We start from the raw sequence: 12,443 nt of genomic DNA on the forward strand, positions 1-12,443 counted from the left end.
AGGTACAGCATTTCGCAGGTGCTAAAGTGTGGTTCGGTGATGCTTGTGTGTGTCATAACTAAAAGTTTAATGCTAGCTTCAGCCATTTCTGGAGCTTATATTGACACAGGCTTGCACAGAGAGCGCTTACTTGGAGTTAAATGTTGAGGCCAAACGAAGTTAATTGTCAATTACTGTTCCAAAATACTTTTACAGTTAAAACTTTGGCCTTAGCTTGCCACCACACTCTGGAAGGAAAAGGTAACAAACCTGCTGGAAGTAGCTGATGTAAATGCGGGAGGGTAATCCCTTGAGTCACGTGGGGAAGCCCATAACTTTGTCCTGGCTGAAGCTGCTGTTAGGATTGGGGCACTGGGATGTGATTGCTGAACCTGCGAAAAAGGACAGAGATGGATAACGTTTTGGTCATTGACAGTGCCATAAAGCCCCACTTTCCACTTTATTCATTTCATGGTACTCACTGCTGCCCCTTTCCGAGATTTTGTGCAAGTGGACGTACTTGCATTTGTTCAATCTTTAATTTGATTTTTTGTTAAATATTAAACCTGTAGTAGCATGCCAAGCCTTTTGCTCAGCTAAACTCTCCCCGTATCACTAAATTTCTCTCATCAGCACGCACATATTTTGACATATCGGTTGATACATATGGTTTCCTTGCGATACATTCTTGGAATGCGCAAATTGTGCGCACGGTGGGTTGACTATGCGGTGGGAATAATGTGAGATGGCAATGTTTGTTAAAAAGACTATTGCCCTAGGCTAGCGGTCTGACGTAGTGGAGCAACATGCTGGGCAGTTTAGCTCACAGGACCCAAATGCAAAATAACATATCTTTGTTCACTACTGTAACTAAACTGCCAATACAAAAGTGAGAAAAAGTGATATATTGAATTAACTGTATTTCAGGTCAATAATCTGAACACACATAAAAAAAGAAAGAAGATCTGAAGTTCAGGCACAAAGTGAGCTCACTGATTATATTCAAGCTTTGCCTTCAGGTGCAGCTTCATGACAATGCACACAACGATGTAGTGAAACAGCACATGAATGCAGAGTTTACATTCCCATTTTCAGAAAGCTATTATGGTGTAAAAGGGCGCAAAAAAAAAAAGAAAGAAGTGTTGTGAGAACAGTGCAGAAATGGGTGTTCCTTCAACACCTTAACCCTTAAACAGGGAGCCGCAGTGAAAGTGCTATTGGCTGAACAAAGAAACAATGCTGTTTCTGGAGGTTTGCTTTACACTATTACAGTTGTGGCAGGCTGCTCTTGCAAAAATTTGAATGTTGCAGTATGCAGTTATTCATTAGGTTCTGTTCATGGGTTGTTCTTTCCATTTCTGACAATTGTAATTCACACTGCAGACACTACATTCAGGAATTAGTTATGTGTATTAAATGGGTAAATACCCAAGGCTTGATTACAGCCGATTCTTAATGCAGTGGTGTTGCAATACAGTAAAACCTTGTTAATTCAGCCCCTGTTCATTAAGAAATTTGGGTAATTTGGCATCCCCACTCCCACCCTTCAAAAATGTAGATAGCCCTATGGCAGCAAACCTTAGTTAATCTGACGCAAAACTGTGCGTGCACCGGTTAATTCAGACTGGAGGCAAGCCAAGGAAGCTGCTAGTATACGAATGAAGTGAGTTTCAGAGCACATATCACTACTGTCATTATTTTTCAAGGGCCAGAAATGCCGAAACCGCTTTTCTTTCCAAAAACGCATGAAAGGAGGCGCTGCTATACGTTCAAGGTAGGGTTTTGAAGCGTGCATCGCTTCTGTCATTGGTGTTGTGCAGGTGCGTGAGGTGGTACTGTGCCGTTGCCCTCTGCAGTGATGGTGGTACTGGCTAAGCACATGAAGTACACAGCCAAGGATTTAGCGACGAAAGTAAAAATTCTCCAGATACTGAAAGACTGTGCTTCCTGAGAAGAGGTGCTGTGTCAGTTCGGTGTAAAAAGAAGCACTCGAGTGACATACGCCAAGAATGAGGCACAAATAGTGGAAGCCTTTGAGAGCGAGAAATTTCATGCCGGTCTAAAGCGTTTACAAACCACAGCCTGCACACAGCTGGAGGAAGCATTGTTGCGGTGGATTGCTGCTGGATGTGACACGAAGCTGCCGTTGAGTGGACCACTTAGCTGTGTGTAAGCAGAGAGCTATGCCTTCTGAATGAATACTGATTTGTTTATGGCGTCAGAAGGCTGTTTTGCACATTTTAAAGACTGACATGGCCTTGTGTTCAAGACTGTGTGCGGGGAGAGGGGTGAGGTCAATGAAGAAGTTGTTAAAGATTAGCAAAACTTCCAGCTTAAAGAGCATGTGGTAGCTTACGAACTGAATGATGTCTTTAACAATGACAAAACGGCACTCTTCTTCAAAGCGCCGCCTGAGAAAACAATTGCATTCAAAGGGGACCCTTGCACTGGTGGCAAAAGAAGCAAGGAGCAGGTGACCGTGCTGTTGGCATCAAGCATGACAGGCACGGAGTGCCTTACACTTCTCGTCATTGAAAAAGTGCTGAAACCGAGATGTTTTTACATCAAGCACCTTCCTCTCAAGTACCAAGCAAATCACAAAGCATTAGTGTGTGCCTGGCTGCAGGAGCGACCTGGATTGACAGTTCAGCACCAAAGAAGTGCAAGGTGCTGTTCATAATAGACAACTGCACTGCACACTGCAACGTTTCGAATCTGGAGGCAATCTGGCTTGGATTCAGTCCTCCCAACACTACCGCTTCCCTTCAACTGGTGAACCAGGGAATCATCCAATATGTCAAGAAAAGGTACCATAAGCAAGTGTTGGAATGTATGCTGCTCTGCACATATCGGAAGTAGCTGTACAACATCATGCTTCTGAGTGCGCTACACATTTTGTTGCACGTGTGGGCGAATACGCCAACAGAAGTGGTGGCAAACTGTTTCAGACATAGTGGATTTGTGCAGGCCGAGACATCTGAAAGCCTGGAATCTGCAGCACCAGAACAGGAGGACGATTTGGCATTCATTGGCCTGCTCCCCTTCGAAGTTAAGTTTGCTGACTACGTTGGCATTAATGATAGCATTGTCATCGCCGGCTAGTTAAGCGATGATGAGACCATCAGCGATACCCTCGGTGCGGCAGATGAGGTGTCCGATAAAGATGACCCGAGCAATGTACTCCCAGTGCGTCGTACTGCAAAAGAAGCCGCAGATGCTCTACCTGTTTTAGAGGAGTCCTGCTATGATGCTCCATGCAATACGCTTGAACTGGAGGGATTGTCGCTGGTCTGAAAACTAGTCCTTTCCGCTCAGCTATCCCCGAAAAACAAATGGGAATGACCAACTTCTTTGCGAAGTAAAGGTAGACAATAAGAGAAATGTAAATGTGCTGTTTTTGTTCATTCAATGATTTGACATTTGGATATTTTTTTTTGCTCCCTTGAGATCCGTATTATCAAAGCTTTAATGTATTACTACTATTACTACCACCTCAGCTTATCTACTTGCAACAATCTCAGCTACATGCTGATCAGCGATACTGGTGAAAAATATGTTGTTTACAAAAAGCCGTAGCACCTGAATATATAGGATCAGAAAGTGACAGTTACCTAAGTAAAAAGTGAAAACATTAATAAAAAAGAAGTTGAGAGCAACTACAAATGTCCTACACCTGGTCACCTATCAAGTACACATGCCAGCCTGTCACATATTTGCAAAAACAGACCTGAAAATTGGCAGGTAGCTCATTGGTCTTTGGTGCTGTGCCAGGATTAGACAGAAGGTTTTGACGAGAGTAGCTCCTAAAATTATCCCAAAAATTGTTGGCACGACTACCTGGAACCACCTGCAAAAGTAATACAGACAAAGCAGTTGGTATGTTTAATACAGAGCACACATATGTGAAATATGACTTCAGAGTTAAAAGAAATTCACCTTATTTTCATTTTTGACTTAAAAGACAAATGCCAAGTCTCACTAGCACACGTGAGATATTAGCACAAGTATATATTATTTCAATGGTGCACAACATAGAGTGACATTCTGTAAAGAAATGATTTTTTTGCTGCGCTGTTGTTGTAAGAAACAATAAAATTTGATTACACCATCAATATTCATTTCTTTACTGCTTGATTATTAAAACATTTTTGCAGTTCCATCTGCGTCAGAAAAATCGGTCGGCGACTGTACGTCTGAGAACTACACCTCTGCAATAAGCAGAGATGTAGGATTTCGAATACATGGCAACACAGATGACAATTGTTTCATTAAGGTATGCATGTGTACATGCATTCAATGTGCATGTGTTCTTAAGGCTAGGTTTTAAACTATACTTACAAACAGTGCCTCAAGCTTTCTTGAATACCACACACTAATTTTATTTGTACCTGCATAACAAGAGTCCAAGGTGCAACCAAAGAACTCCAAGAGGCTGGAGAAACAGTATGGCTGCCATCTAATGGGAACTGACCTGGTTGTTGAGGGTGGCTCCTGGAGGGGCACCTCTGCCTTCAGCAGTTACCAGAGGACGATGTGCCTGGGGACCAGCGGCATGAAGGGCAGCTGCGGCTGCACTCTGCATCCAGGTACCAGTGGTGGGATCCTGCTCCGCCAGGTAGGGGCTCCCTTGCTCCAATGGCTGCAGGTTGGGCCCCCTCAGGCCATCATCTACGCTTGGTGAGCAGCTTTGCTGCAGAAGTTTATCGAAGCACAGGCACACAGTGAGCATACAACTTTGAAGACCGGCATTACAGTGCTACATGATACACATGAAACGTCTGACAATGGGGGCACCACCTGGCCACTTCATGCGCTTTTCAAGTGCATTAGATGCCATTTGCACACGCCAGTCAGTGGATTATTGTAAGAATGCCCTTCTGGCAAGCATCGCAAGTGTGGCAGAGCTGTGTCACTGTGCAGACTACAGACAGTTTACAGCGGTTAGGTTGTGGAGCACAAATGAGATGACGCTACCAGTTCCGACGCCATACGACGCTTTCTGAGTGGAGTTGGATGCCTAAATTGGCACAAAAGGGGAATGGGCTTGTGCTAAGTCTATTGAATCTATAGGATAGCATATTGCACATATGAAGCAAAGTGTGCTGTGGTACACCTGAGAAAATATCCTCCGATACTATGCCACATCAGCATACTCTGCAGTACCAATAAGGGGAAACAAGAGTTCTTGTGTTGTAGGAACAGTGTCTTTTAGCAAATTAAAGGCTACCTGTCAAGGATGAATGACTGTTTTTACGGATTAGGCTACTCGGCTTTGAAAAAGAGATGTTTAACTATGCTACAAATGTGATGTGAACAGTTACGAGTATGAGTGAGTTAAGAATGATTAAGTGACTTTCTGTGCATCAGGTCATCACACTGCTGTGCTTGTCATTCTTGTTCCCTAATGTTCAATTTGTTAACAGGAAGAGACAACTAGCCAATGCTTGTATGTGTGCTTAATTGTGATGGAGTCTTGATGACAAACCGAGAATGTTGCATGTGTAAACATATATTACTTACTATGTTGTGGCAAGTACCGGAATTAAAAAAGTGTTGCTTTACTGTAAATTTTGTTCTGAGCACATAAAGCATAATGATACAGTAGAATCTGATTAATATGATTCGGTTTTGTAGGATTTCCCAGTGACAATGGTCACTATCTAGAATGCAAAAAAGTTACACTTCTATTTCACCGGCTTAACATGTTCCCCCCCCCCCCAAAAAAAATATATATCTGCACCAACATTTCATATATCACTAAACTGTAATTGTATGGTACGTTTTCCAGCCACGAGATCCCGTGTAAACAAGAAAGGTTGCAAGGCACGTACGATCGAGAGCAGTAGGCACCTGCAATGGTAGCTTGCTCGCAGTACTTGACTGCCCATGTCATGGAAATTCGAGGAGTGCAAACGTAAGCTTGCCAAAGCAGCAAAAACGACAATGTGCATCTCGGGCTACTCAAGTCCCACAAGATCAGGGCACACCAGCATCTTGTGTTGTAAAGATTCATACAACGCTTCACATTACGTAGATGTCAATTACACTTGAGCCTGCTGAATTTTTTGAGTGGCTTCCTATCGTATGCTTCCCCGATTAGTATGTTTATCTTGTGTTTTTTGCAAATACGTATGGATGAGGCTTTACTGCAACATTCTCAACCGACTGCAGTTTTTGTTGAAGTGCAAAATACTAAGGCACTATGGGGGGAAAATTGGGACAGTTGGTGCGTGCCTCCTTGTCTAGCGCGGCCGTGGCTGCATGTAGCCCTCAGAGTGGGCACGGTCTGTTTCAGAGGTAATCTGCCGCATGTGCAAAGAGTGGGCATACCGAGATGGCGTGACATCACGTGCGCTGTCTTACCATGAGTTTAGTGCTGGAGGCTGTGTAATCTCGAGTTTCACAGACGCATTGAAGCGAGATGCAGATGAAGCATTCACTCCCCGCTGCCAGCGCTTTTCATGATAGCATCGTCCCACTGCGGATGACCCTACCAGCCGTGAAGGCGGAGTGGACGCGAAAGCATGGCTGCATTTTAGGATTTTTAAAAATTCGTACCACCGATGTGAAGATATCATCGACATGCCATGAAACCATATCTTTCATTGCCCATTCTTACGTTCAACAAGATGAATTTTTTTCTCAGTTAAATTTGCTTTCTTCATTTGTCCGATAATCAGAAAAATTTTGCGGCCCCTTCTGTGTAAGAAAAAAATCTATTGACAACTGCACTTATTCGCATAAAAGGTTAATATTATAATACAACCAAATTTCGATATAACGAAGCAAATTGCCGATATAACCAACTTCGTTATATAGAGGTTTAACTGTATGTGTAGAATGTCACTGAGTTCGTTAATCAATGGTGTCTCTCCAAAACTTCACAACGTGGACAAAAGTCTTTTTTCCCTTTACAGAGATGGCTTTTGTTTTCTTAGCTTTTCTATTTGACTACAGTAACTTAGAACTAAACATGGCACCAGGTCACTGATTTGACCCTTGGCAGCACAGTAACATTTTGACAGCAGCGTAATGCAAAAGACAAATGCACTAACGCTGCAGTGCACCTATGTTAATCAGTCAATCCTACACAAGGTATATTTAGTCAAAAGCTAGAATTTCTTGAAGTAAAATTTATTACAAGCAGAAAAAAAAAAAAGACAAAAAAGCAGTAGCTACATTACCACCACACAGATCTGTTCAGTATGAAAGGGAGGGAACACCTGATCAAAGTTCAAAAAATGGATACTGCAGAAGTATGATCTGAAACTAATATGTACCACAATGACTGGTTACAACAGATACAATTAAATATGAAATATGTATCGTTTTCAGTCACAGAATACACATTTGTGAAAGCAACTTGTTTTTGCAAGTTGAACCCAGCAGTGACAAGGGAAGAACTAGGGAAATTCAGCAGCAAGTAAATTAAACCCCCTATTTACCCAATGTGTCTCCATTTCCCGTTCTGCACAGAATATTGCTACATGCAACTACTTTACTGAGGGCACAACCTTGTCTGATGGGACGCTTGAAGATCTGTATTCCATTGACAATGATGGAGGAATATTTTTTCCTTCCTCATATTGCCTGCAGCTGATGATTCACTGGTCCACGTTTTTTCAGCTGAATATTAAATTCTTTTCATGAAAAAATGCATCATCAATGCATGCAAACTACATTTACTCTGTAATTATAAGGACTCACTAGAAGATACACAAGGATCACTCTACCACTTTGACATATTTCGATGGAGTCTGTGGTACCTTAGTACTATACTAGTATTTTGTAAATCTGACACATTTTTGAGTCTATCATAATTCGCGACTGCAAAGAATATGTGCACCAGGAATGAGCCAGCTAACCTGGTGGGCTGCCTGCTGCAAATGGCTGATCTCCATCTGCTGGATACTCAAGAGCTGGTAGCAGTGAATGATGCTCAGAAGCAGTTGCTGCTGAATTGCATAGTGGTGCAGGATGTCCATGTTTGGAACTCGAAATTGCGGACCTGAAAGGCACACTTTGTAAATCGTGTGTCAAGAAGAAAAAAAGCGACAGAACAAAAGAAAAAGCACTCCTAAGTTGCACACTGCATCCTTCTGGGCTAATCTTTTCCTCCTGTGTCATAGTCTTCTGACATTGCTTATGTATCTGACGAGAGTGTTTATTAAAACCCTTCCTGGACGTAACAAACCTGGTTCAGGACAAAGCCAGTCCGCATCATGTAGCACAGCCAGACAGGAGCATATGAGCGTGAGCGTGCACTCAAGCCCTGTTGTGCACAAAGCAAACGCTGCGCATAGTACTCGCTGCAATTGTATGTAGCTGTGGCCTGCTATGTAGCGTGGATACCGGGACCGCCGTGGGATGCCACGACAAGTTTGCCGACACTGTGGTTTGCCGAGCACAACCGCATTTGGCACCAAACGGAAATAGTGGCGTTTATATGAACACCCAAAATCAAATTTGAATTGCGCACCATGGTGACGTTCAGTAGGCGGAGCGCTGTGGACACATCCTGCTTCCCTGTAGCCTTTGCAGTGAAAATCATTGAAGAAGGAGCAGAAGCATCAAGAATGCTGTTTGATTGGCAATAATTGCTACTGCTGAACGCACTTAAAAAATTTTTTGAGGCAATGTATTTCTGAAATAGTCCAATTTAAGTTCACATGCATTTCTTTCGATAAAAAGTGGTTCAGGGACCCCTTGAAGGCATATCGCCTACCCTAGGTGGCAAAAAAATGTCCATTAAATAACTTGTGGCCATACTTCACATTGCTATGACTGTGAATTAAGAAGTCGGGAGAAGCATATGCTGGCCCAATGCTCCGAGTTGTTGGTAATACATGAAAAAGCCTTCAATAAGCTGACAAGAACTCCTCTGAAAATGTTTTCTTGATATTTGCATGTCTTTTAACATTCAGAAGCACAAAATACAGTGTCACTTCAGCAATAAAAGTTCGGACCAGAATGAGTAAAAAAGAAAAAAAGTAAGGATGATTACAAAACACTGATCAAGAAGACTCCGCAGCAACAAATGCTTCAATGTACCCTTTTGTGGGGCTACAGAAGACTTTGGAGACGACAAGATTTAAAGGGATAATAAAGAAGAAAATATTTTATGCTGCATTAGTAAATTAACTTTCTTCAATACCAAAAAAAGTCACTCTTATAGTGTGAAGGGGCTTGATATGCCAGAAAAGATGCAAATAAAAATTACGACAGTACCCACCTAACAATCAATGCTGACGTAAATTCAGTTTGCAATCAAGCAATGTAGCGACACGTTGTATTGCTACCGCTTAAACACATCATGTCTGAGATGTGTATTGCAGCCTCTCTTACTTCCCTCTGGACACACTTCATCGTCTAACAGAGTGACCGCGAAGTTGGCACTTGGCCTCCGAGATGCGTGGCATGCCGGTGTGTGCATACACTGAGAAAAGCTTCGTGTATGGGACGCGTACTGACTCCGGGCTCCTCTCTCATGCTTCCCTCTGGACTTGTTGGGCATCTAGCGCCGCCGCCGCAAAGTCTGCACGTGACCTCTGAGAGGCGTGGTGCACCAGTGCTCACAAACGTTGAGAATCATTGCCTAATTGGCCGCAGGCATTTGTAGTGCAGCATGCTAAAGCATCAGGCTACTATGCTTGAGGCACCCGTGTGATGCAGCTTCAATTCCGCCCAGCATTGCAGAAATTTTAACTGACTTCTTTTCCACTGGAAAACAGCATTAAAGAGCTTAGATAAGGACAGCATACATACATAAATGCATTCTACAAAATGGGTGAAGTTCCTTAAGAATGCTAACCGCATTGAAACAAAAGACCTTGTGGCATTGCCAGCTCGAACTTGTAACGCCAGCTTGCCAAGACATCATTAACTTTGACAGTGTCTGCTCAGGCCTAATTAGTAGGGGTGCGCGAATACCAAATAGTAGATTTCGAATCAAATATTGAATCGACTCGAATCCCGATAAACAAAGCCGAATATCGAATATCAGAAAATTTAACACCAGTTCTCGTGCTTCCAAATTTTGTGCAAAAAACATAGTGCTGCACATGCTCAGGAAGCTAATCACATTACTTAACAAGAATCTTGCCAGCTATCAGTAACTTAGGTACTTATGAATGGAGATGCATGGCATGTACTGCTCTTATTAAAGGGAACAACAAGTTAGTATGCCAGCACTAATAACAACTCAGTTCGTATACGAAAGTTTTGAAAATATTTCTTATTGATAGAATGTCCATCAAACCGAATTAAGTGCTTTTTCCTCCGTGAAGCTGAACAAATAGCGAAGTTGTCCTAAATACTGTTACGTATACAGATGCCCGAGAATGACTATATACAGGAATATTTACAAGTGCATGCACATGTATTCTTGCCCAGAACAAACAGCCCATGCCAGGCTATAACATCGTCCTTATCATCTCTATAGGCCTGGTCTTAGTAAATGAAATAACTGTTCCGTAGCATTATCCCTGTCGGCAAAAGCACTGTCCAGGAGCTCTAAAGGGAGTTGTTGGAAGCACAATGGTAGATCTTGAGCCTTAATACGTGAACAATGTCACTGGATGGAAGGAGAGACGACGAGGTAGAACTGACAGGGGCAATCTTGTAGCTGACAGGTGTCACTCGGTGCAGCACACGGTATGGTTCCGTGCACTGGGAAAGAAGTTTTTTAGAGAAGCCCACACGGTGAGAAGAGAACCAGAGAGGCACAAGCACAGCAAGAGAGGAAGTCGCTTTGTGGTGCAAAGCATCATACCATCTCTGGTTCCTTTGTCACGCTGTAAGCCAAGCATGGGCAAGCTGACGGGCGTGGTCAGCCCGCGTGATGGCATCACGTGCATACTTGCTAGTGGAGGTGGCAGATGGTAGGAGCACAGTGTCGAGAGGTAAAGTCGGAACTCGTTCTTACAATAGGAGGAAAGGCAAAAATACAGCGATATCATGACGAGAGCAATTATACACAAAAGTTACGTAGGGAAGAGCAAGGTCTCAATCATGGAGGTTTGGCAATACATATATAGCAAGCATGTCTGTCAGAGTTGCGGTTAAAGCGTTCCGTAAGGCCATTGGTCTGGGGATGATAAAAAGTGGTCAGTTTATGTTGAGTCGAACACAGTATGTTGGCAATGACACGAGAGAGAAAGTAACGGCCACAGTCAGCGGGCAATTGTCTCGGGGCACCGCGAAGCAATAGAATGTCACGTAACAAGAAGTCCGTGACATCAGTTGCACAACTGGTCAACAGGGCTAAGGGGAGTGACACTGGTGGCATTGGGGCAAAGGCAAGTGGGAGTAGCAGGGCTCAGCCACATGTTCTTGAGGGGCAACTTGGCCAGAGCTGGGCATATAGTAGCGATAGTGGCCACGTGCAGTAAAATAACCGGGAAAACTTGTGTGTGATGTAGAACTCCAGCGACTTCGGCAGTGATGGGAGATAAGGCCAACACAGTGATAATGAAAACATATACGCTTGTCGTCAGGAGTTTGCCATGTGGACACATTCCAGAACTGTGGAGGGAAGTCTCATAGGGGTCGAGGTGGAGTTGCAAAATGTGGCTGGACATCAGAGCGTGGAGCTGAGGAGACAGAGTTGATACTCATGCTGGCGATCTCCTGTCAGACGATGGATGGGATAAGTGGTATAGGAACTGAAGGCAGGCTGAAGGACTGAACTTCCAAGGTAGTTTTTTTTATTTATTTATATCGGTCCGCCTTGAGCGCCTGCCTTGAGTTCAAGGCGAAGGATACGCATAACATTACCGGAAGTGCTGGCTGGACGAAAGAGACGATCACACGATGATGTCACTGCGGTATTCGGCAAGTGCTGGAACTAATGTGCAATGTGTCGGCTTTTTGCTTGTTCAAGAAAGCAGCATTCTTTAATGATGGCGTGAACAGTCACGACGTTCGTAAACACAAGCAAGTTGAAAGTCTGTAATACATTTAAAGAAGCACTTGCTTGGTATCGGTCCGATAAGATACAGTGTGATTTAGACCCTTTACAAGCGAGGCAGGGTGAAAACCTCGCACTAAAAAAACAACAACAAAGAAATCAATAGTTATGCATGAAGCAACTCGCAACAGTTCAACCTGCGCGAAGCCACGCGTAAAATCAATGCAATAACATGAAGTGCGTGTCAGCTGGTGTGAAGATTTACCAGGCCGCATAAAACCAACAATTTCAGTTCTTGCAAGCTTCAGCATCTTTAACGTACAACGCAATGCCCTCGTGCAGTCGTGCTGCCTAGCTAGCTCCACACGGTAAAGAAGTGGCAAACGGTAGCAGCGGCGAATAGCATTCAGAACTTTAGCGAAATGCCTTTAAACTGCATGTTGCACTGCAGACGAATTTGGTTGTGTACCCGTCTAAATATGATCGAGTGTAGAAAACACCGACACGACAAAGGAAACGATGAGAAGAAATTTCCTGCCGAACGGGGCAATCCATT

The 12,443-nt window shown here is 43.4% G+C and overlaps 1 protein-coding gene across 7 annotated transcripts in view; it reads right to left on the bottom strand.

Moving 5' to 3' along the window:
* Positions 1-12,443, bottom strand: part of LOC142578817 (uncharacterized) — a 128,699-nt gene that overhangs the window by 35,084 nt on the left and 81,172 nt on the right. For all 7 annotated transcript variants that reach the window (XM_075688421.1, XM_075688418.1, XM_075688417.1 and 4 more), the window contains 4 exons: positions 7,845-7,987; positions 4,451-4,669; positions 3,707-3,826; positions 250-371 (listed from right to left, as the gene is read on the bottom strand). In XM_075688421.1, the coding sequence (XP_075544536.1) occupies positions 250-371; positions 3,707-3,826; positions 4,451-4,669; positions 7,845-7,987 (604 nt within the window). The remainder of the gene's footprint in view (positions 1-249; positions 372-3,706; positions 3,827-4,450; positions 4,670-7,844; positions 7,988-12,443) is intronic.

This window comes from Dermacentor variabilis, chromosome 4 (assembly GCF_050947875.1).
Source record: "Dermacentor variabilis isolate Ectoservices chromosome 4, ASM5094787v1, whole genome shotgun sequence".
Lineage (NCBI taxonomy): Eukaryota > Metazoa > Arthropoda > Arachnida > Ixodida > Ixodidae > Dermacentor > Dermacentor variabilis.